Consider the following 20,943-nt stretch of genomic DNA (forward strand, 5'->3'; position numbering starts at 1 on the left):
CATTACCAAATGGCAAGAATACCCTCCTTTGGACAATATGCATAAATTGAGGCCTAGTTGCTTAAAAAAAAAAAAAAAATCCTTGAGCCTATATTTGAAAACATAATATAGGCCATACCCATATATATGTAGATAAATACTAAACTATAATCACACTGATTACATCAATCCGTGTGAGTACAGAGAAAAGGACCTTTAACTAAGACTCAGTAATGAAGAGTTATGAGACTGAGAAACAATGTAATAATTAATCAGCAACATAATGTAAAACATGTAAATACTGTACAGCACTGCCAGAGAACAATGGCATAAAACTTTATAATGGTAGAGATTTCAACAAGTTCACTGAAGGTCCTTCCTATGTGACAGACACTTGCTATGTCATCTGAGAACAAATGTCTCAAAGGGGATCGTTTCCTCCCAAAAATAAACTTTGCTTACAAATGAAAATAGATCAGCCTATTTTGCAGCCAGGGTTGCACTTGTCGATTGTACTGTTGTCTGGGTTGGAATATTTAAATATATGTTCAGATATTCAGTAAAATGTGAGCTGTAAATTTTTTTCAGATTTTCTAGTCAAATAAAACCAACTATCCTGGAGTTTCTTTGCATTGTTTTAGAAATAATTAAGAGAATCCCAGGTAATTATCATTCGATCGAAACTGTTTTTTGGTGAAATGATCAATCTTGAAAAGTGAATCTGTAAATGACACTGAACGTGCACACAACGGCTCCCCGTCAGACAAAGGCCATTGCTGCCATCTGCTGAGGAAGAAAGAAAATGGGTCATAAACGGCCAGGCTTCAAAAAATCCTTTCCTTTTGGCCATTTCTGGGAGAAATCCCTGCAGAGGCGATGACAGCAAGCCCAGCTCTCCATGATCCAAGAGGTGAAAAACTGAAATCTGCATTTTTTTCCTTCAACTCCTCCCAGAACAAAATTGAAAGAAAACCAATGGAGCCCAACTGCTTCACTCTTCGCTTACTCGGGGTTAGCGTAGTCGGCTGAGGGAGGGGATTCAACCGCTTTCCATGGCAACGCTTTCACTTCATGAGCGGGGCAGTGCCCGCGTTTCTGAGGCGTGCAGCACTACACTCCACGCGACCGCGCACTACGTGATCACCGCGTACTTCAGTACTTAACGTGTGACAATCATGTTGGCGGATCCCGGTCGGAATACGTTCTTTCAAAGCAGCCCTTGTTTCCCAGCTGCTGGGAGCCGGACGCCCGCCCCCAAACGCCACTTCAGGGCGGCGGGGAAGCCTCGGGGGGGGGCCCCAGGCCTGCAGACGCCAGTCCGGCGGCTCCCACTCCCACAAGCCTCTGGCTTGGCCGCCTCAGGAGCGGCTTCTGGTGAGGGAGGCCCACACCCCTGGGAGACCCCAACGACCCCCGGGCGGGGCAGCCCCGGCAGAGCCCAGCCACCACGACACGCACCCTACTCCGCCCCACACTGCCATGACACGCACTCCACGCCCCGCCCGCCGCACTTGACACCGCCTCCCGAGCCAGCCCCTGCTGTGAGTGGAGCAAGCTTCTGACCGGTGTTCACGAGAACCAATCAGAGCGTGCGGCCCCGAGGCCGGCGAGCCAATGGGGGGCAGGGAAGCAGCGTGCGCGCCGGAAGCGGGGCGCTGGCGGTTGCGCTTAGGGAGGCCTCGCTGGGCTCGGTTTTGCTGGGCTCGGCTCGGCGGGCAGGTGAGGGCCGGTGGTTTCCTGCGGCCGTGGGCTCTGAGCGGGGCTGTCTTTTCTGGGTACGCCGTCAGTCGCCGTTGGGGCATTGCCGTAGCGCCCCCTCAGCTCTTCTCTCTTCAGCAGTGGCCTGGCGAGCCCCGCGGCGGGGCTTGGGCCTGCCCGGAGCCCGGCCTGGCCCGGCCCGACCTGGCGCAGAGCATGGGCGGCGGCGTCCCGTGCCGCGGGGCCGCATCCTTCCCTCAGGGAGGTGCTTGCCCGCCGCCGGGCTGCGCGGTTTCCGCACTCGCGGAGCGTGGTGTTGCGGGGCCAGACCTCAGCTAGGGAAGGGCTCTCCCCGCTCTTGCTGTGCCTGCTCTGGGTACATGCTTCGTGGTTCGAGACATGAATGCTTAATGTGCTTCAGATGAGGCGAATCCTGCTAAAAGTATGCCTCAGTGAAAAGCTAATGGATTTATTCGGGGCTTTCTTGCATTCTATATGTCGAGATTACTTTCTTCTGGTTCATATTTTCATGGCCAGCTCTCTTACTTTGTCTTTGTTTCTATTTATATGATAAGGTTGTCACACATATTGTTTAACATATGTTTCTTGGGACATTCCCTAGGTACTTTTGTCTGGCAAGAATGGGTGAACCTCAGCAAGTGAGTGCCCTTCCTCCGCCTCCAATGCAATATATAAAAGAATATACCGATGAAAACATCCGTAAAGGCCTGGCTCCAAAGCCACCTCCACCTGTGAAAGACAGTTATATGATGTTTGGTAATCAGTTTCAATGTGATGATCTGATTATTCGACCCTTGGAGAGCCAGGGTATTGAACGGTTGCATCCTATGCAGTTTGATCACAAGAAAGAATTAAGAAAACTTAATATGTCTATCCTAGTCAACTTTTTGGACCTCTTGGATATCTTGATAAGGAGTCCAGGGAGTATAAAGCGAGAGGAGAAACTGGAAGACTTGAAACTGCTTTTTGTTCATGTCCATCATCTTATAAATGAGTACCGCCCTCACCAAGCTAGGGAGACGCTGAGAGTCATGATGGAGGTGCAGAAACGTCAGCGTTTGGAAACAGCAGAGCGATTTCAGAAGCACTTAGAGCGAGTTGTAGAGATGATTCAGAACTGCCTGGCTTCCTTGCCCGATGATCTGCCTCATTCAGAGGGAGGACTGCGAGTGAAAGCAGAACCGATGGATACCAATGATGGCAGTAACTGTATTGGACAGAGCGAAAAACAGAGAGAGTGTTCCAGTGGCAAGAGAGATCAGGTTTTAGACAAAGATGCGGCTATGTGTAGCATTATTGATGAAATGACATGAAGAAAACAGTTTTGTTGGCTCACCATAGTTAGAGGCAGAATGCGTTCTGAGGGTATACGTTGTATTTTGTTTTGCTGTTGTATAAGCAGACAAAGCATTTATTGTACACCTGTTGGAGGTTGTGAGTGACTAGGCAGATGAAAATGTTTAGTATTTTGCGAGCTGTGTGTTTATCGGTAGAAACAAAAAAAACCCCTTTTTATTAAATGTAATCTGTGGCTTCCACGTCACGTGACAAAGTTACCTTTTTCTGTAGTACTTTCATTTGTCACTTTCTGCTTTTTTGGATGTGCCTCATTTTTTTTCTTTTTTTAATGGCTTTGTAATGTGGAAGCAAGTAAGGGATCTGACTAAAAGGAATTGCAGTTGACAGTTCCTCCACTTCAAATAAGTGCTAGTTTTTTACAATGTCAGTGGGTCCGTTCAGGTATGTGTAATTCAATACTAAAAATAAAATTAGTGTCAAGTCTGCAAAATCTGTTTCTTTATCTTTGTAATGATGTAACTGTACTAAAGAGAACCTAAGCATTCCTTTATTACAGATGTAACGTGGTCTAATTTGCTTTATAGATACACACTGTCAGGAATCTCAACAACTAAATAAATCAAAATTTATTGAATTTTAATTTTCTTAGATGTACATCATAACCAGTCTTGAGCTTACAAAAATGACTACCTTTTTCTTATTACACATAAATGCTTAGACTAACTTATATTTCCTGCATAGTTAGTATACATGCATGAAGTGAGTCATTTTGTGGTGCAGATGCTTTTTATTGGCCTTTTAGGTGGGCTCTGTGCGCAGCTGAGTGTTTTTCTCCAGAAGGAGAGTCTGATCGGTTAGTTAGCCTTTATGGTAATTGAGAGCTTTTAAGTTTGAAAGAGCCTGCAAGTATTCCATCAAGTGGAAGCCATATCAGCCATGTTTAAAGCACATTTGAGTTGGATCAGTCCCCCACAGCAAGAGGAGTAGAATGACTTGATTGTGAAGAAGTGGCTTCTTTACCCCATGCCTCATGTCAGGGAATCCTTCTTCTGACTTTTTGTCATGTAGCACCGTACTGTGTGTGCTTTCTGAAGTATGTACAGCAGCTAAAGACCAGGTAACCTGTATGGATGAGGGAGCCCCTGTTTTTAACCTTGGTTTCTGTTTCACTTGATAATTCTGTTTGTTTTCAGAAATTTTATTTAAATGGGCAGGCAGAAGTACTTAGCTGTTGGGTGGTGGGGGTTGAGCTCAGTGCAGATAAAGATAAACTCGCTTCAGTTCATTTCATGACTCATTGGAGGACATTATCTGCTATTTTAAGTGCATATAACACAGTAACAAAGAAGTAGAAACATGGGGGGTGTTTAGAAATGTATAAATAATTTTACAAAAGTAACACTTTTATCCTTTATTCAACCACTGTTTTCCTCTTTCTGCCCAGAGTAGATCTATATTATGTTGCTTGTGGGTAACTAAAACAGTTGCAAGTGAGCAGAACTAATTTGGTGTCCGCTTTGCAAATGTTTCATGTGGAAGATATGAAGAAATATTTAGTGCCTCCTGGACAAGAGCAGTCGTGCACTGTGGAACTACAGATTGTCACGGATGTTTTAACTTTGCCATTCAAAAAGAACTGTCGTAGATGCTCAATGGTTCTCTGTTGTTTTTTGTCTGATTTTTATGCTTTTAGTAAAGTCGTAGACCAGGGTACCATAGTTTCAAAATACTGCACAAGCTGGATCCTAGCAGCAACTAACAACTGCAATGAAATTTTTTTGTGAAACCAGTGAGGTAAACAGGGATCATGTAATTTAAAAAATACTTAAGGCTGCTTTCACTTTCCAAAAAGTTTAATGAATAATTTCTTTAGTCTAGATTTTTTTTTTTTCCTATGTTAAAGCCAAACCCTTAGAAAGCTGTGCGGGGCTTCCTGGGCTTTTTTCAGCCGAGACATTGACTTTTTCCTCTGTTGTCAGATCACAGCAGTGATAGTTTTCCTTTTTTCTATTACAAGTTTGGTTTTTGGGAAAGCAACAGGCTGTTGCTGTAGCGAAGGCAGTGGGTGGCATGTGCTTGTTAGTCTGGGGAAATGGCATTTTCTATTTCATAGGATGATGCAACTCACTGACTAGCCAGTTGGATTATGTTGTCTTCTCTAATGTGTTAATTAAACCACTGCTGCTGATGAGATCTTTCCTTACCTCAGCAAATCCTGATTTTATTTTTGGATGTGATAACATTTGAAGTATTCTACCCCTGAAATGTTAATGTATACGATATGCCTTAGGAAACTTGCTGAGATAAAGTTAACATCAGGTGTTAAGCAGCATTTTGTCAGACGTTTTCTTAATTGAAAAAAAAAAAAAAAGGAAGGAAAAGAAAAAAGCCCAGCCCTACTATTACAGTATCTGAACAAGCGCAGGGGTAACAGAAGTACAGATACTTAAAAAATTCCAGAAGTTTCTTGATACAGAGAAGCCAAGTGTGTCACCAGTGGACAAAATGGGAAAGTGTAGTTCTGATCATCCTGAGGGAAAAGAAGAAAAGCTATTTAATGATACGGCTTCAAAATAGTGCAATGAAGAGATGTTTCCAAAGGTGCTTTAAACTTATTTCAGTATTTAATGGTTTGGTCTTGTTTCTACAAAGTATGATCTGACTATATTCTCTAAGCCAAGAAAAAATGTGCAGCTACTTTAAGGGCTGCATAAAAAAGATGGCATTGGCATCTTTTCTTGAACAAACATTTCTTAAACAAACAAAAAACAGAAGCTTGGAAAACAGTCATGTAGAAACTCAGAGATTATATCAAAGCATTTCACATGGTCTGTATTTGAGATGAAATCCAAAGCAAGTGGGTTAACTATTGCCCTGTAGCTCTCACACTCTCTTACTGTTTGATCAGAACAGCTTTCCTGGGGATACAGCCAGCAGGCAGCACTGGAACTACTGTGGACTATCGTGTGAATGGAACAACCTGGCTGAAGTGAGTAGAATGGGCTCAGGCAGAGCTCCAGGATAACAGTTTCCTTATTTTCTTATCCTATGTATTTATTTCAGAGCTCAGACATGGCCTGTGCAGAGGAGGAATCCACGTGGAGCCATACACGCTGCAAGTTATTGCAGGTAACTGGCAGAAGGGACATGTCCTAGTCTACAGGTGGATGTTTGTCACACGCTGAACTACCAAGAGGAGCTCATTGGCAGATGCCATGCACGATTGTGGCACGGCTGTGGTGAATGTGGTCACCCACCTTCTGCCAGAGCCACACTGCCCTGCCTTTTTCATCTGTGAGGAGCAGTTTCAAGATCCTGCCGGTAAGGATCAGAATTGTTCCTGTAGCAGCTATCTGCAGTTTCCTGCTTCCCTAAAAACAAGAGGAGCAAAGAGGAAGCATTTTCTTAAAGAGTTCTGCTTCCAGCCACCGCATACAAAAATCCCCCTTTCTCCCTCCATCTCTCAGCTCTTTCCTACAGGTATGTTGCTAGTGTTTGTCTCTCAGCTACTTTAATCCCTTAGTTTTCCTCCTTTTCACTTAAAGAAGCTGCCACTTTGGTGACTCAGCTCTCATGTAAGGTAGTCAGTGCCAGACAGCTCTGTTGGTTCTGATTCTAGCCTAGTGTATGTTTTTGGGTGTGTTTTTAGAAGCATTTCTGCTGTTTCTGTTATTGATAAAAAGTAACTCCTTATAGCTTAATTTTGTCTGCATAAAACAGTGTTAAGTAGATTAGTTACTTTAGCAAAGAACAGTTGTTGATCCTAGATCAAATACACTTGATCACAGCTGCTGGACAGGGAGAGTGACCAGGGAACATCGTTTCTCAAAAGCTGTATTTCAGCAACATTTTTGTCAAAGTGAGCCTTGAGCTCGGGACAACACGATTTCCACACTGCTTTTAAACTGACCTCTGTATTCTGTATGTGTTACATGATATTGCAAAAGCCCAGATGCATACAGAATTTTTAAGTCAGATGATGAAAGACTGCAACTTTATTAGGCTACAACTGTGTAACAGTAGGAGAGCTTTCCAATACTACCATTATAGCCTACAAAGAAAATAGTGTTTGCCTAAAGATGCTCTGAGCTGCTTCTAAGTATTAGAACCAGAAACTTACGATTAAATGCTTGAGTAATTCTTCATAGGAATCTGTTATTTTGGAGAGTCCTTTCTGTTTATCACCGTCTGTTCCATGTGTTCCCTATGTAATCCGTTACTCAAATTCTATCTACTACGGCAAAAAAAGGTGGGGGAAGTAATATGGGGCAATGGATTACTAATAGTTGTGTCAGCTTGGTGGTGCTGACAAGTTATATCTACCATAATCAAGCAGATCTGGAAAAAATGAGAAGTAGATTTCTAAAGAGAAGTAGACTGATGAAGTGCTGCAAAGTACTTTAGCCTTTTAGTCAAACCACAGTCAGCAAGAGTTGAGCTGCGAACACTGTCGGCAGCAGCACTTGGCTGTACTGCTAGAGACAGACTAACCACAGGAAAGGCAGACTGGATTAGACTAAAGGGCATTCTTAGCTGTGCCTGAAGATGATGTACTAAGAAGTGAAACAAGACGTTTACAAAGAAGATAACTTTTCTTGAACGTAGGTGCCTGAAGGAAGAACAGGAGTGTTGTTCCTCACCTTCAGCCACAATGTCGTCTTATTTCTGCATGAATTGGATTCTTCTGATGCTTTTTACAGGTAACTAAGTGGGCCTAAGCGAATAGGTGGACGTGGATGGAGGTAACACGCATCAATGTTTCTGAGGGTTGCAAAGCAAGATATTTTATGTTACAACAGGAAGAGTGGCCACATGGCACAGACACTGCAGTTTTGTGTTAGGAGTAGAACTTCATCACAGTGGCAATAGCCTCCTGATGGCCTTATCTCTTTTTTAAAACAAAATAATGTTGAGGATATGATGGTTTTAAAGATGCTGCTTCTTGGGCTGTCTGCTAGTCTTATTAGCAAATGATCTTTTGGGTTTTTTAGATAATGATGATCTGAGATGAGCAGAGAACTTTAAATCATTTTAGAAAAGGTATAAAACAAGAATATTTCACTTGAACAGGCTTTGTGAAGGTGAATGCTTAGGAAGACAGGGAAAAGATCTGCTGTGGCTTCTGGTGTTTTTTAGCCAGCATGAATTTTATTGGGACAAATTGATAATTTCTCCTTTTTTATTCTGAGAAAGCAGTCCAAGGAAAATATCATTAAAGGCGACAACACTGAAAACAAGTTGCAGAGTAGTACTAACATAGGCAGATGGACATTAAAAGTTTGGTGGTAGACTATGTTCAGTAGAAAGAAAAGGAATATTACAGATATTATTGCCTCTAGTTCTTTATATAGTCTTTTATGATAAGATTTATTTAGAGCTTGCTTTTTTATATTAAATATATTCTTTTCAGAGATTACTTAGATTACTTTCTAGTATGCCCTTGTGGCAAAGTCTCTGAACGCAGATTTTTTTTTAACTGTAATAGCTTAGGTTTCTGAGCTGAGCTGGGAAAGACAGCTTTTCCACAAGGTACAATTGCAGTCAAGCCATACAGTGCTTGGGATCCACTGGCATGTGTTGGCGGACCTGCCTCGGGGAGCTCCCTTCCTAATTATAGACTGGGCTAGTCTTTTAATAGAGATAATTTGTTGCCTGTACTTGCTGCAGATAATTCTATCCCTGAAATGCTAATATGGGAAGATCGAAATAGTTACCCATGTGATCCCGTGTTACTGAACTTGATAAGAAATATGTAGTAGTAAGTATGTGGCAAACAGTTTTCTCTGAGGTACAAGCAGACAGAATGTGCACCGCAGGAGCCCCACTGCATCACCTGTTAGAAGACAGTGGTTACAGGATGTCTATGACTGGATCACCAGAGCACAAACGATTTTGGCTGGCGCTTAATACAGCTTTTATTAAAACCCTCCTAAAGGGCATATTGACTGGAGTTGTCTGGATACAGCAAAAGAAACTATCACTGTGATGAAGGGGCTACTGGCTGCTGGGTCTCACTGTTTTGGCTTGAATAGCATGACACAGCCTTCTGGAAACACAAAAAATGACTTTTAATGGGAACCAAACAAGTTAGAAACTGCATAAGAATGAGGGAAGGAAATAAGGTAGTGAAAAAAGAGGGTATAAAATTTCTCAGAAAATCTCTGAAAGATTGTTTCTGATAGGAATAGGCAAAATCTGTCAGTAGCCAAGAAAAAAGGAAACGCATTCAGCAGTGATTATTCTGGTGAAACCTGCTGTGTAGTGGCTTTACATTGAAAAGGAGGAATTGTTTCCCCACAATGATTTTAATGAAAGTCAATGTCTTACTGTTCCCCCATGTGTAGCTTGGATTGAATCTGAACTAAGGAAAAAAACAAAGAGCTAACAGACTGGACTTGGCTAAAGAGAAGCCAACAAGTTGTGCAGATCCAAGTTTTGTTCTCTCTTCACCTCTCTGCCTACCTGCAGAGGCTGCACAAAGTGTGTTTCTTCTTCCTCTGGCTAGAGACACTTTCTGAGCAAATCACTGGCCCGATCATTATCCCTCACTGCATCAGTCCTTCTGGGGTTCACATCTATTTGTGGAAAACCCAATCCAGCAGTGCCTGGTAGCGTTTGTGAGATGGGAGGTACTGGGTCACACAAGATGCGTGAGAAGCTTCCACTTGCACGCGCGGTGCTCAACGACTACATTTGTCTTTTTGTCCACAGGCCCCACAGTATTGGGTTCACTTGTGAAAGGAAAGGTTGGTCAGAGTGTCACTGTGCCCTGCTTTTACACTGTGGAGAGGTCACAAGACATCACATCAATGTGCTGGGGTCGTGACAGGTGTCCTTCTTCAAAATGTTATCGGGCCATTATCTGGACAGACGGACAGAGGGTGACAGAGCGGTACAACAGCAGGTATATGTTGAAAGGGAACCTGTCAAAGGGCGATGTGTCCCTCACGATCATGAATGCTGAGGAAGCAGACAGTGGGATATACTGCTGCCGCGTGGAGATCTCAGGGTGGTTCAATGATCAGAGAACTAATCTCAAGGTTGTGATAGAAAAAGGTGAGTGCAGAGGTGCTCTCTTGTGTCAGTACGATTGTGGTAAATCTGCTGTTGAGTCTGGATTTCAAAGCTTGTGGTGGAAATGATTTCTACAATCATCCATAGGACTGATCTTTAGGACTTTGCAGATCTGCTGTTAATGCTGTTTAAATTAACTGTCTTTGGCATTGTTGTAATCACAGCGCAGTCACTGCGATTAAAAAAGGGATATGGTTCTTTCTTTCATGGTGCACAGCACTACTGAGCTTTCTTAGATGCACTGTTTGAAGAATTTAAGCGAAAGGGCAGCATAGGGTACTTAATTCATTTGAAGTGCTATACTTGCACCCTTTTCATAGAAAACAGTGCTTCATTTTCCCTGCTTGATTCCAGAGTAAAGCCCAGGGATGCAAAATTAGTATAGAGAATTCTTTTATCAACTCCTCCTTTGATTTTTAGTTTTTCCCATGTTTGTAAAAAGCATAATAATAGATGGAACAAGTGGCTGACAGATGTACTTGTGTAGCTGGTGCTAGCAAATTTTCATTATGGGAACACTTTCTCTTTTTCACTACATAGATGCACACTAAGATTAATTGTAATGTCTGTTGGTTTTGTTTTATTTTTTAACATCAGAAAGGACCTCTACTGCAAGTCCTTACACTTACACCTCTGAACAGACCTCAGGTAACTTTTATCCGAGTATTAATCTCAATAGCATATATAAGCTGTATTGCAAATTGGGATCTTAGGAAGGAAACAAAATGATAGATGATAGAAATCTCTTGGTTAAAGTTTACTAAACATTACCGTAGAACCTGAGATCAGAACTTGGATTTAAATTCTGCCTGACATTATATAGAGAGTCCAGCAGAAGAAATCTGTGCACATGGGAGGAAGTTTGCTTCCAGGTGCTTAAGTAGTTTTTTTTTTTTAAATCGGTGCTGCAAGCATTGTTTTTCTTGTGGCTGTTGTTTTGGTATATTGTTTTCTTCACAGTAAAAAATCTGACCTTGTCTCTGGAAATGCATCCCGTGAACAGTAAAACACAAATTTTTAGGAGTTGGGGGTGTCCAGTCTTTAATCAGTTTATTTGTTTCTCTATAATATAGAACTGTTTTACTGGTCTAGCTCAAAAGTGCATCTAATTCAGGATCCTATCTCAGTAGCAGTCAGCAGCAGATGATTAAGGAGGATCATAGAAACAGGGCAGTAATTTTGTGATACAGCGCCAAAGCGTTCTTCTAGCTGGTGTAATGTGTATCTCAGAGGCTGCCCACGTCCTCTGTAGCCTATGCATATTTAATAATGTAAGGCCCCTCATCGTAGTGGAAGAGACAGTGAACGACTGTTCCTTACTCAGTTTCTTCATTCCACTCACAAGTTTATAGATTTCTATCTTATTCCCACTCAGCTGCATCTTTTTGAGTCTGAAAAACAACTTTAATTTTGAGTACAGAAGAGAGAGCTCATACTGTGACAATAGCTTATTCTGTGGATTTTTAAAGAAAAATCAGGGATGCCATTTGTATTTCTGCCTCCATTTCAGATGTTTCCAGCTAAGCAACTGTAAAATGTTACAACAGTTGCATTTCCTTTATGGAAGAGGAAGTGAAAACTTTCTCAGACTGTTTCTGTTCTAGTTGCAAGTAACAGGGCTTCCAATAGTAGAACTCAAGGGTTTTCTTAACCCTGTGACACCTTCCTTAGCTGCTGGTGGAACAATTTTTTATGTTTTCAGAACACAAGTTAATATGTGCATGTTCACACAGAGGGAGACTAGAAAAGGCAGGTGGCCATGTGCCTCTGATGTGGGAATACTCCAGCATATCCAATGGAAGAGAACAGTGAAGCAGATGATCCTGTTCCCTTCAAAATAAAGCTTCTGGAATAAGGGTAACAATTTGAAACATCAAAGGAATCAGCTGGCATTGTCATAATGTGAACAGGAGGTTTTGTTTTCAGGATTGTATATCATCTGACAACACATGGAGAAACTGAGACTGGTGATATGGAAGACATAAGTTTGTAGCTCTGAATTTTAAATATTGCAAACAGATTTGCTCTGGGAAATTACTTCAAAAATATGCTGCAGGTCCTTATGCAAACATATCACACTTTGGTCAGTCTGTTTGCTGTATATCTGTCTGGGACTTTAAAAGTATTACTTGCTTTCTCTAACTCTGCACAACATGTTCTTTCAAGGCCCTGAGCTGACCTTAAGCAGTTTTCATCAGATAACCTAAGTTTGCTTTAGGCATCCACTTCCTCTTCTTGGCTTCAAAACCAGATGCCTACCTTGGTAACTCCTTCCTTCTAGTCCCTGTGTTGAGATGACAGCCAGAGCTGAGTGTTTACTGGAAGGAATTCAAAGCTCTGAAAAGGACATCAGAGGCTCCAATATTCAGAGTTTTGTGCTGCCCTCTGAAGGCACCAACCTCTATGATATGCAGAACTGAGACTCCTAAGAGAGAGATACTTAAGTTTGGTGGTCCCAAGTCAGCAGTACAAATTCCTCTCTGTCAAGGCAGAATGGTTCTCTGTGCAAGTGATGTGTTTGTCTTGCCTTTGCTCAGCTCATGGGAGCACCAGCGAATCATCCTTTACCATCGCAAGAACATGGCCATCAGTTTCTGCTTCGGAAGCTCCTCAGACTGTAAGCATCTCTGTGCTATAGCATACCTAGACAAAGTGGATAGACATGAGAGGTTATTGGGTCACCCCTACACCTCACTTGTACAGCTTTAGTTTGATTGCAAGAGAGTTTTCTTTTTTTTGTGGTCTGTATGTTTAGTGTTTATGAAAGAATGTTTGTGTTCATTATTAAAGAGGAAAAAAACCTGCTGGGCATGCATAAAGTCCTACTACTAATGCAAGAAGAGCTTTAGCAACATCTATTTTGCCTTTCAGACCTCTGGTCCCTGCTCAAGCACCTCAGACTGCTCAGATGTAACCTCAAACCTGCAGGTATGGCAGGAAATGGGGAAGACTTGAAATTGAACCTCCTGACAGCACGGGGATGCCCTGCACTCCCTGTGCAATGGGGTTCAAACAGGCAGCTCTGTGTCTGTCCTACAGAGCCCTCCAGCACATATTGCAGGTGACGGGCAGATTTTATCAGCAAGGCTCGACAGCCAAGCTAGCCTTTGGGAACGCCTGCTGTGACGTACTACAAGGCAGTATGTGCTGTGGGCATTCATACTGCTGCAAGTGCAGAATGGAAGTCAGGGACCATACTGCGCTTCAGCGTCTTTCCAGGCCTGAGTTCCTAATGAGCGGTTAAATATCTAATGGCTGGCTTTGGAAAGAACTTTCACCTAAATAAAGATCGGTGCAAGGAGGCGGCATATTTACTTATTGGTGTAAAGCCTTGAATAACTACTGAATAAGCTGACAAAAAGGTGGGAGGGTGTGACACCAGGACATATTTTCATCTGAAAAAATAAAATATTCACCAAATAGTATTAAACCTGAACAAATGGAATTTGTCATAACTTCAGGTGCTTTGACAAACTCAAAAAACAATGTTTTAACAGCATGGTTCAAACAACTGTTGCAGTGATTCTGCTTGAAACTAGTCTTGTATCTCAAATTCGGCTTTTGCTCTTAAGTGTACTTCTACTGCAGGGTTGCAAAACACACAAATGACCTTTGAGTACTGTGTGGGCTTCTTGCCTTCAGTGCCACTAATGCTTATGTGTTTTATGTGTTGACAGAACATGTCTGTATCACGGCCTAGTCAGCAGTATTCAGAAAATGGGCTATACATTGGGATTGGTTTATGTGTGGTACTTCTAGCCATCCTCACTTTGGCTCTGCTCCTCACTAGACGTAAGTACTTTTCACAAAACTTATGCAAGTTTTGGTCAGGTATGTCTAATCAGAGCTGTGGCAGATGCCACATATCTTCTGCTTCAGGGGAGCGAGCTAAGGTCTCTGGGTGGACTTGTTCTGTGCCCTGCGCCGTGGTTGCTGCTCAGCTCTCCCTCTTAGCCTCTGGGGCACAGAACAGCAAGGCGCCAGTGTGGTCTCATCATTTTATGTCTCAGACTCCTTAGCAACCTGTCGACCCACAGTCTGGTGAGCAGATGTGTGAAACAAGTCCACCTCCCCTGCCCCCACTCATTTCTTCCTACCCCTTACTCATTCCTCAGTTGCCACGTTGTCCCAGTCTTTCCCAAGGGAAGGGCCTAGTTTCATATAACTATAGCCAATATTCTTCTATGTGCCAGACTTTCTCCATAGAGACTCTTGGTCAGACCAAGCCATGTGAATTAGATCTCATGGAAATAATGGGGATTTCCTATATTGAAAATGTCTGCTTAAAGTTCACTTATTTAGTTTCTTACACTTGATTTTTTTTAACTTAATTTTTTTTCACTACTTTACTTGTTTCTGATGGTTTAAAGAAATTATTTGTTTTCTTACTTTTCTCTTTATTTTCATTCTGGATGGTCCTTAGAATACTTCTACAATACAAAGAAGATGGGTGACTTTGCAAAGTAAGTATTCTGTTTCTGCTTTAGTTGATAGGACAAACTAGGTTGTGGAAAGAAAATGTCAGAATGTTGACTGCTCCACCACATACTTTGTCTTTCTTTTTAAATCTCAAGTTAATAGGAAACATTGCAAAAAGAAATGAATAAATCATGCTACTTATCAGTAGTTAGTAAGCAAAAATGAGTATAACTTTCAGTTCATTGCATTAGGGAGCATGCAAACTTCAAGTGTGGGTTGTGTCATAAGTGGAAAAATGATTCATTATCAGGCATGTTTAAATAAGTGGTTTTGCATATTTTACGTTTTTCCAGCAAGCTGGTTGATTTAGTTTCTCTTCTTCTGTGTTTCTATTGTCTGTTTTTTGTTTAACAGCATGGTTTTTACTCTTTTGTGCAGCTTCATTGCGTATTGGAGACCAAAACATGCAGGGAACCATAGCGCCCTGGAAGAAGAGGTCCATGCAGAGGAAAACATTTATATAATACACTAAGGACTCTATGCATGTTTGCCTTTGTCATCGCTGGGACATTAAATAGTTTGCAAAATGTTAGCTGCTCCCTCTGCTCAGCAGCGAAACGTGACTGGACTACTGAAGCATTCACATCATTCTCATAAAACAAATAAAAGCTATACTTCTAATTAAAAACTTTTATCAGTCTGTTCCAGAAACAGAAACCCTACTGGCTTGAATGGAAATTTCCAGAATCCACTTATCAAACCCTAAAGAAAGTTAACCATTATATTTATTATCTGCTTCAAATTCTCTCTTCCTGTTTGGAAAAAAAGGCAAAGTGCCAGAATGGCTACTCCATCACGAAAGGAAAACCACATATGTATTTTTAAAAATTTGTCTTCACTGTGTATCGTATTTGCCAGCTACAAAAGAGTCCATGCCATCAGAGGGCAGAAGCAATCTCATAGCTGCTATGACAAAGTTGACATATGGAAAAACTTGGCAGTATTACTATTTCAATATATATTTAGTTGCATTTTCATTAAAGTCAGGTGTACTGAGTCCTGGTAACAGCTTAGTAATGCAATGTACTAAGTCCTGTCAACCCACAGTTAAATCTGGAGGAGCTAATAATGCTCACTCCCTTATGGGATGTCCTCAGAGCCTACAGGATCAGTACGTCTATGTGCAGACTTTTCACAGCTTGTTTGCAGAGGACTATGACTAAGTGTGTTTTCTGCAAAATACGTCACTTTTTCCTGTGGCTTTCCCCTCAGGCCTACCTATGCCCTGAGAAGTCCTTGGGGTGGAAAGTCTCACTTCCAGGCCTCCAAAAAGACCAGAACAGAAAATAACTACTTTGTAAAGTTAATGAAATTCTTACTTTACTTAGCTTGTGGAGAAGTCATCGATGTTGCACAAAATACTGGCTGAAAGTTTGCCCTGCCTTTATACCCCTTTAGATACCAAACAGCTCTAATGTCTTATGCTGGATTTGTTTGATGGCTTTTAGCTCATAGAGCAGTGGCCTAGTGCCTTTCCTCCACTGCTCCTCAGTTAGACGTGACTCAGCTTTTATTCTCTGCAACACTAAGCTTTGGTTTACTTAAATAAATAGAGGCAGCCCCATAGCATGAATCAACAGTTTATGCATTGTTGAGCAATAGACACAATACCCCAAATCACCTTTAATAAGAAGAATAATTTTCCCTAATTGTTTTTAAGAACACATTTTTAAACACAGGCTGAGGAGTTCCTGAAAGAGCAGAAAAGTAGTACAGGCTGGAGAGAGACCAACTCTTACCAAATATTGGTCAGCACAGATTTTGTCCTGAACTTCATCCCAAACGGCAATGTGGAATACCTAAAGCAGATGTTGCTGCCATGGGGAAGACTCACAGACTTACTGCAAACTTCCTATCATTGAGTTCATCCTTTTCCAGGGAGTCATGCAAACAAAAAATCTGTATTATAAAATGAAGCATAAAGGAGCAATAATAAAATCAGTAGGTATTTATAGTAACAGCTGAGACACTTAAAGTCTGGTTGTGCTTTAAGGGAAGCTGGGGTCAGTAGAGCAATTACCCCCTGTTCCCCCAGCTGGTAGAGATGGGAGGGCTTGGGCTGGCTGGGGAGGAGAGCGGTTTTCTCCAGGAGTCCTGGAGAGCCTGGCTAAGGTGGGATATTGCAGATGAGTGTGTTTGCAAAGACTCGCAGAGGAGGGAAAGTCTCATCCTGTTGAGGAAAGAAGAAATAGAAAGCAAGTTGGGATAGGTGACTGTGGTGTGCTTTGTGTTTTCTCCTGTGCTGTGCATTGTCTTGGGGCTGTCTGTTGGAGCAGGCCTAAATGGTTGAAAATGCGGGAGTGAATTCATGGTTGACTGAAGAGCTCAGTGTGTGAGCACAGGTCTTAGGTGATTACTGATCCCTGGGTCAGGAAAAGTGATGGAGGAAACCAGCTCTGCTATTTTCTGCCTTCAAGTCACATGTTGCTTTGTGTAAGAAGGTACTGAAACTACTGGCATTGGACTGTGGTTTTGTATTTGACTATTAGTAAACTGAAACTACTGGCATTGGACTGTGGTTTTGTATTTGACTATTAGTAAAAATTACTAAACTAAAATTACTGACCATACTGCAGATGTTGCTTTCCTTCTGCCTGGCTGAACAAGTTACTGCTGTGGGCTCTAGCCCATGACTGGAGTTGGAGGAAGTCTGATCTGGTCTTTGAACTAGATCTCAGAAAAGATCATAGAATCATAGAATGTCCCGAGTTGGAAGGGACCCACAGGGATCATCAAGTCCAACTCCTGTCCCTGCACAGGACAACACCAAATTCAAACCATGTCTCTGAGGGCGTCGTCCAAGTGCTTCTAGAATATCACCAGCCTTGGTGCCGTGATGCCTCCCCGGGGAGCCTGTTCCAGTGCTCCACCACCCTCTGGGTGAAGAACCTTTTCCTAATATGCAACCTATGCCAGGGGAGGCCCTGGCACATCTTCCTGCCATTCCCTTGGGTCCTGTCATTGGTCACCAGAGAGAAGAGATCAGCACCTGCCCCTCCTCCTCCCCTTGTGAGGAAGCTGCAGACCGTGATGAGGTTTGCCCTCAGTCTCCTCTTCTCCAGGCTGAGCAAACCAAGGGACTTGAGCCGCTCCTCATACAGTTTCTCCTCTAAACCCTTCACCAACTCTGTGGCCCTTCTCTGGACACTCTCTAGTAGCTTTATATCCTTAACATACTGTAGCACCCAAAACTGCACACAGCACTCAAGGTAAGGTTGCACCAGCGCAGAGTGGGATCTTCAGCAATTTCTGCTTTCCGCAATTTTACCAAATCAGTCTCTACTGGGATCAGAGTTAGACAGTGTGGAGCTTCCAAAATTATCTGATTGCAACCACTCATGCTTTTAAGGAATTTGAGGTCCATCCTTAAGACTGCTAATCACGAAAACAGCTTGCCCATAAGAATGTTTTTTAACATTACAGACTAATTCAGACTAATTCTTACATTAGCAAGTTTTCCATGTAAAATAAAATTCTAGAATATCTGATAACCAAAATCTTGATTAAAAGTTCCTTTCTGCTGTGCAGTTACTTGGTAAACAGACCATGTAGAGGTTGTGTGGAGAAAGAACTTTGCCTTGGATATGCAGAATAGTGGATGCAAATACATGCAGGCAGAAGCTCCCTGTGCTTTTTCATTACTACCACTTGTGTCAGTGAACCTTGGAACAGGCATTTCAAAATGAGCCCCAGAGATGAGCAGGTGGCACTTGGAGCCCATTCACCCATTAAGAGATTATCCAGCTGCACACAGATGCAGCACATTAAGCATGGTAAGACTAACAAGCTGCAAACTGATTTTTTAGAGACAGCTCTCTGCCTTTCCTTTTCTGCCTGCAAGAAGCCACTGGGTAGCAGTACAGAAGCAGAAAGCAAGGCACATTTTTCTGGTTCTTTTCAGCACACTTGGATTTTGGGTGGCCTTTTTCAATTCACTCTGCTATATTTAGCCCAGTCTTGCTAAAGAAACGAAGCTGACATGATGCTGCGCCCATTCTCTTCCTTCCCTAGTCACCTGCAACATACTGACCAGTTTGGTTTTGAGAGGCTTCATGGAAAATGGTAGCTGGAGAAAGCTCCAAATTTGTGGCCCAGGTGGGATTCAGCTGCTCCCTGCACTGGCATCAGCTGGGTATGGGCTTGCAGCCACTGCTTAATGGTGAGTGATGGGAGACAAAGGAGAAACTGGGATCACTGCGGGGGAAAAAGTCTCCAGGATATCGGACACATCAGGTTTCATTAGTTCTGTTCACAGAACAGCCGGGGCTGTGTGTACTTGGCATTGTATGAAATGTACTTAGTAGAATATAGCAAATTACATATTTTGCCGATTGTTAGTTAACCTGCCTCATAATGGTGACAATAAGACACTGCTGTCTTGTGTCTATTTCTGCTGGTTGCTGTTTATGCTGCGCTGAAGCATGTGAAGGTACAGAGCAGCATTCCAGCATCACTTTGATCCAAAATAAGCTCAGAATAGTTCTCTGAGCTTCACACTGCTTGAATCTGCCACTAAGCTGGCTACAGCAGCATCTGTTGGGTACATGCTGGTGAAAGAAATCAGGCATCCTGGCTTTGCTGGAGCCTAGTCTATTGGGGATCTCTTTCCTACCACTGTAACGTAGTGGAGGTGTGATGGATGAGGATGCTAATGAGAGGTAGCCTCCTACTCCAATGTACTACCGAGCCCAACAGGTCTGCAAACACAAGAGTCGTTCACTGATGCTGTGTTGGGGGGATATTGAACTAATCCCTCTTCAACTGTGCCACTTACGATTTTGTAGACCTGTTCATGGTGCCCCTTAGGTTCTCTCTTTTTCAAGTTGACTCATCTTAGACTACCCATCTAATTTTCCTGTAGAAGCTGTTCCATAATTTCCACCATTTTTTCGCCCTTCCTGGGACCCTTTCTGGATCTAAGATATGCTATAAGGGACTAGAACCATACACAGAATCCAAGGTAGATTTTTACAGTGGTGTAATTCTGTCTTCTGCTTTGTTTTCTATGGCTTTACTAATAACTGCTAAAATTTTATTTGCTTTTTTCAATGCTGCCAAGCAGAGGGGTGATATTTTCATGGGCTCGACTAATCATGATAAGTCCAAAATATCATTCCTGTGGGAGTAATGTCTGATTAAAGCCCATCATTTTACCATTTGAACTTGGAATTGCTCTCCTGCTTGCACCATGCTACATTTATTTGTCCAGAATTTTGTCTGTCTGCAATTCTTCATTCCTGACATTAACGCCCTGAATTACTTTTGCTTTATTACTCATCTTTTCCAGAGAAGAACTCCCAGAGAACTTCATTATCAGTTGTTCAGAAAGTAAAAAAAGAAGTCAGAAAGAGTAAGAAATATTTCTTGCAGATGGCATTGCAAATCTTTGGGAAGGATGTTGTTTTGGAGAGAAAACATTTGTGACAGTTCCTCCAAGGGTGTCTTTGCAAATAGAAAATATGAAGCTGGGGAAAGAAAGAAAGGGGTCTTAAAGCAGAAGTCAGAATCAGGGGAGATTAAGGGATTAGGGAGATGTAAACAAAGTCAGAGGTGGAGACTAAGCCAAATGTTTAGGAGTGTAAGAGCACAGAGCTTGTTCTTGCTGGTCAGTACTGCAGATCGGTAATGGGCCTTAAGAGTTCTGTGGAGAGGCAAACCAAAAAATATATTGAAATCTCTGGTAGTACTACCATGCTGAATGTCTTGGAAGAGCAAAAGAGAATAGGATAGAATGGGATGGGATAGAATAGGATAGTTCAGTTGGAAGGGACCTACAACAATCATCCAGTCCAACCACCTGACCACTGGGCTGACCAAAAGTTAAAGGATGTTATTAAGGGCATTGTCCAAATGCCTCTCAAACTCTGATAGGCTTAGGGCATTGACCACCTCTCTGGGTATTCCAGTGATCGACCACCCTCTCGGTAAAGAAATGCTTCGCAATGTCCAGTCTAAACATCCCCTGGAGCAGCTTTGAACTATTCCCATGCATCCTATCACTGGATACCAGGGAGAAGAGATCAGCACCTCCCTCTCCACGTCTCCTCCTCAGGAAGCAGTACAGAGCAACAAGGTCACCCCTCAGCCTCCTTTTCTCCAAACTAGACAAACTCAGAGTTGTCAGCTGCTCCTCATTGGACATGCCTTCCAGCTCTTTCACCAGTTTTGCTGGCCTCCTCTGGACATGTTTTAGGACTATAACATCCTTCTTAAATTGTGGGGCCCAGAACTGCACAGAATATTCAAAGTGAGGCTGCAGCATTGCTAAATAAAGCAGGAGAATCATCTCTTTTGACCAGCTTCTATCTGGAAGCATAGGGAAGAAGTAGTTGCGGTACATAAAATCTGGAAATGGAGAAATGAGACTTCAGTGGGGCTCACTCAGCATCTCTG

The 20,943-nt window shown here is 42.5% G+C and overlaps 2 protein-coding genes across 5 annotated transcripts; both read left to right on the forward strand.

Moving 5' to 3' along the window:
* Nucleotides 1-1,592: 1,592 nt before the first annotated feature.
* MED7 (mediator complex subunit 7) lies at nt 1,593-3,637 on the forward strand. Of its 2 annotated transcripts, none has more exons than XM_075102618.1 (2): nt 1,593-1,698; nt 2,300-3,637. In XM_075102618.1, exon 2 carries the CDS (start codon nt 2,319-2,321, stop codon nt 3,009-3,011), a length of 693 nt encoding a protein of 230 aa, XP_074958719.1. In that variant the 5' UTR covers nt 1,593-1,698; nt 2,300-2,318; the 3' UTR covers nt 3,012-3,637. The 2 variants fall into 2 exon arrangements, with proteins under 2 accessions (XP_074958719.1, XP_074958718.1); XM_075102617.1 differs by having other exon boundaries at nt 1,616-1,754.
* Nucleotides 3,638-6,365: 2,728 nt separating this feature from the next.
* Nucleotides 6,366-15,178, forward strand: LOC142061490 (hepatitis A virus cellular receptor 2-like). Of its 3 annotated transcripts, XM_075102626.1 has the most exons (9): nt 6,366-6,477; nt 7,603-7,697; nt 9,709-10,053; nt 10,669-10,719; nt 12,609-12,688; nt 12,943-12,999; nt 13,749-13,863; nt 14,495-14,534; nt 14,929-15,178. In XM_075102626.1, exons 2-9 carry the CDS (start codon nt 7,649-7,651, stop codon nt 15,020-15,022), a joined length of 831 nt encoding a protein of 276 aa, XP_074958727.1. In that variant the 5' UTR covers nt 6,366-6,477; nt 7,603-7,648; the 3' UTR covers nt 15,023-15,178. The 3 variants fall into 3 exon arrangements, with proteins under 3 accessions (XP_074958727.1, XP_074958726.1, XP_074958728.1); XM_075102625.1 differs by lacking the exon at nt 6,366-6,477 and having other exon boundaries at nt 7,408-7,697; XM_075102627.1 differs by lacking the exons at nt 6,366-6,477; nt 10,669-10,719 and having other exon boundaries at nt 7,408-7,697.
* The last annotated feature ends 5,765 nt before the right edge of the window (nt 15,179-20,943 follow it).

This window comes from Phalacrocorax aristotelis, chromosome 8 (genome assembly GCF_949628215.1).
Source record: "Phalacrocorax aristotelis chromosome 8, bGulAri2.1, whole genome shotgun sequence".
NCBI lineage: Eukaryota > Metazoa > Chordata > Aves > Suliformes > Phalacrocoracidae > Phalacrocorax > Phalacrocorax aristotelis.

What these genes read in the sequence shown, in the direction of transcription:
- LOC142061490 (XM_075102626.1), top strand. Translation starts at nt 7,649, where the DNA reads ATGTCGTCTTATTTCTGCATGAATTGGATTCTTCTGATGCTTTTTACA. An exon ending in TCTTCTGATGCTTTTTACAG is followed by an intron (nt 7,698 to 9,708) that starts GTAACTAAGTGG and finishes TTTTGTCCACAG; the next exon opens with GCCCCACAGTATTGGGTTCA. An exon ending in GGCTCTGCTCCTCACTAGAC is followed by an intron (nt 13,864 to 14,494) that starts GTAAGTACTTTT and finishes GATGGTCCTTAG; the next exon opens with AATACTTCTACAATACAAAG.
- MED7 (XM_075102618.1), top strand. Translation starts at nt 2,319, where the DNA reads ATGGGTGAACCTCAGCAAGTGAGTGCCCTTCCTCCGCCTCCAATGCAA.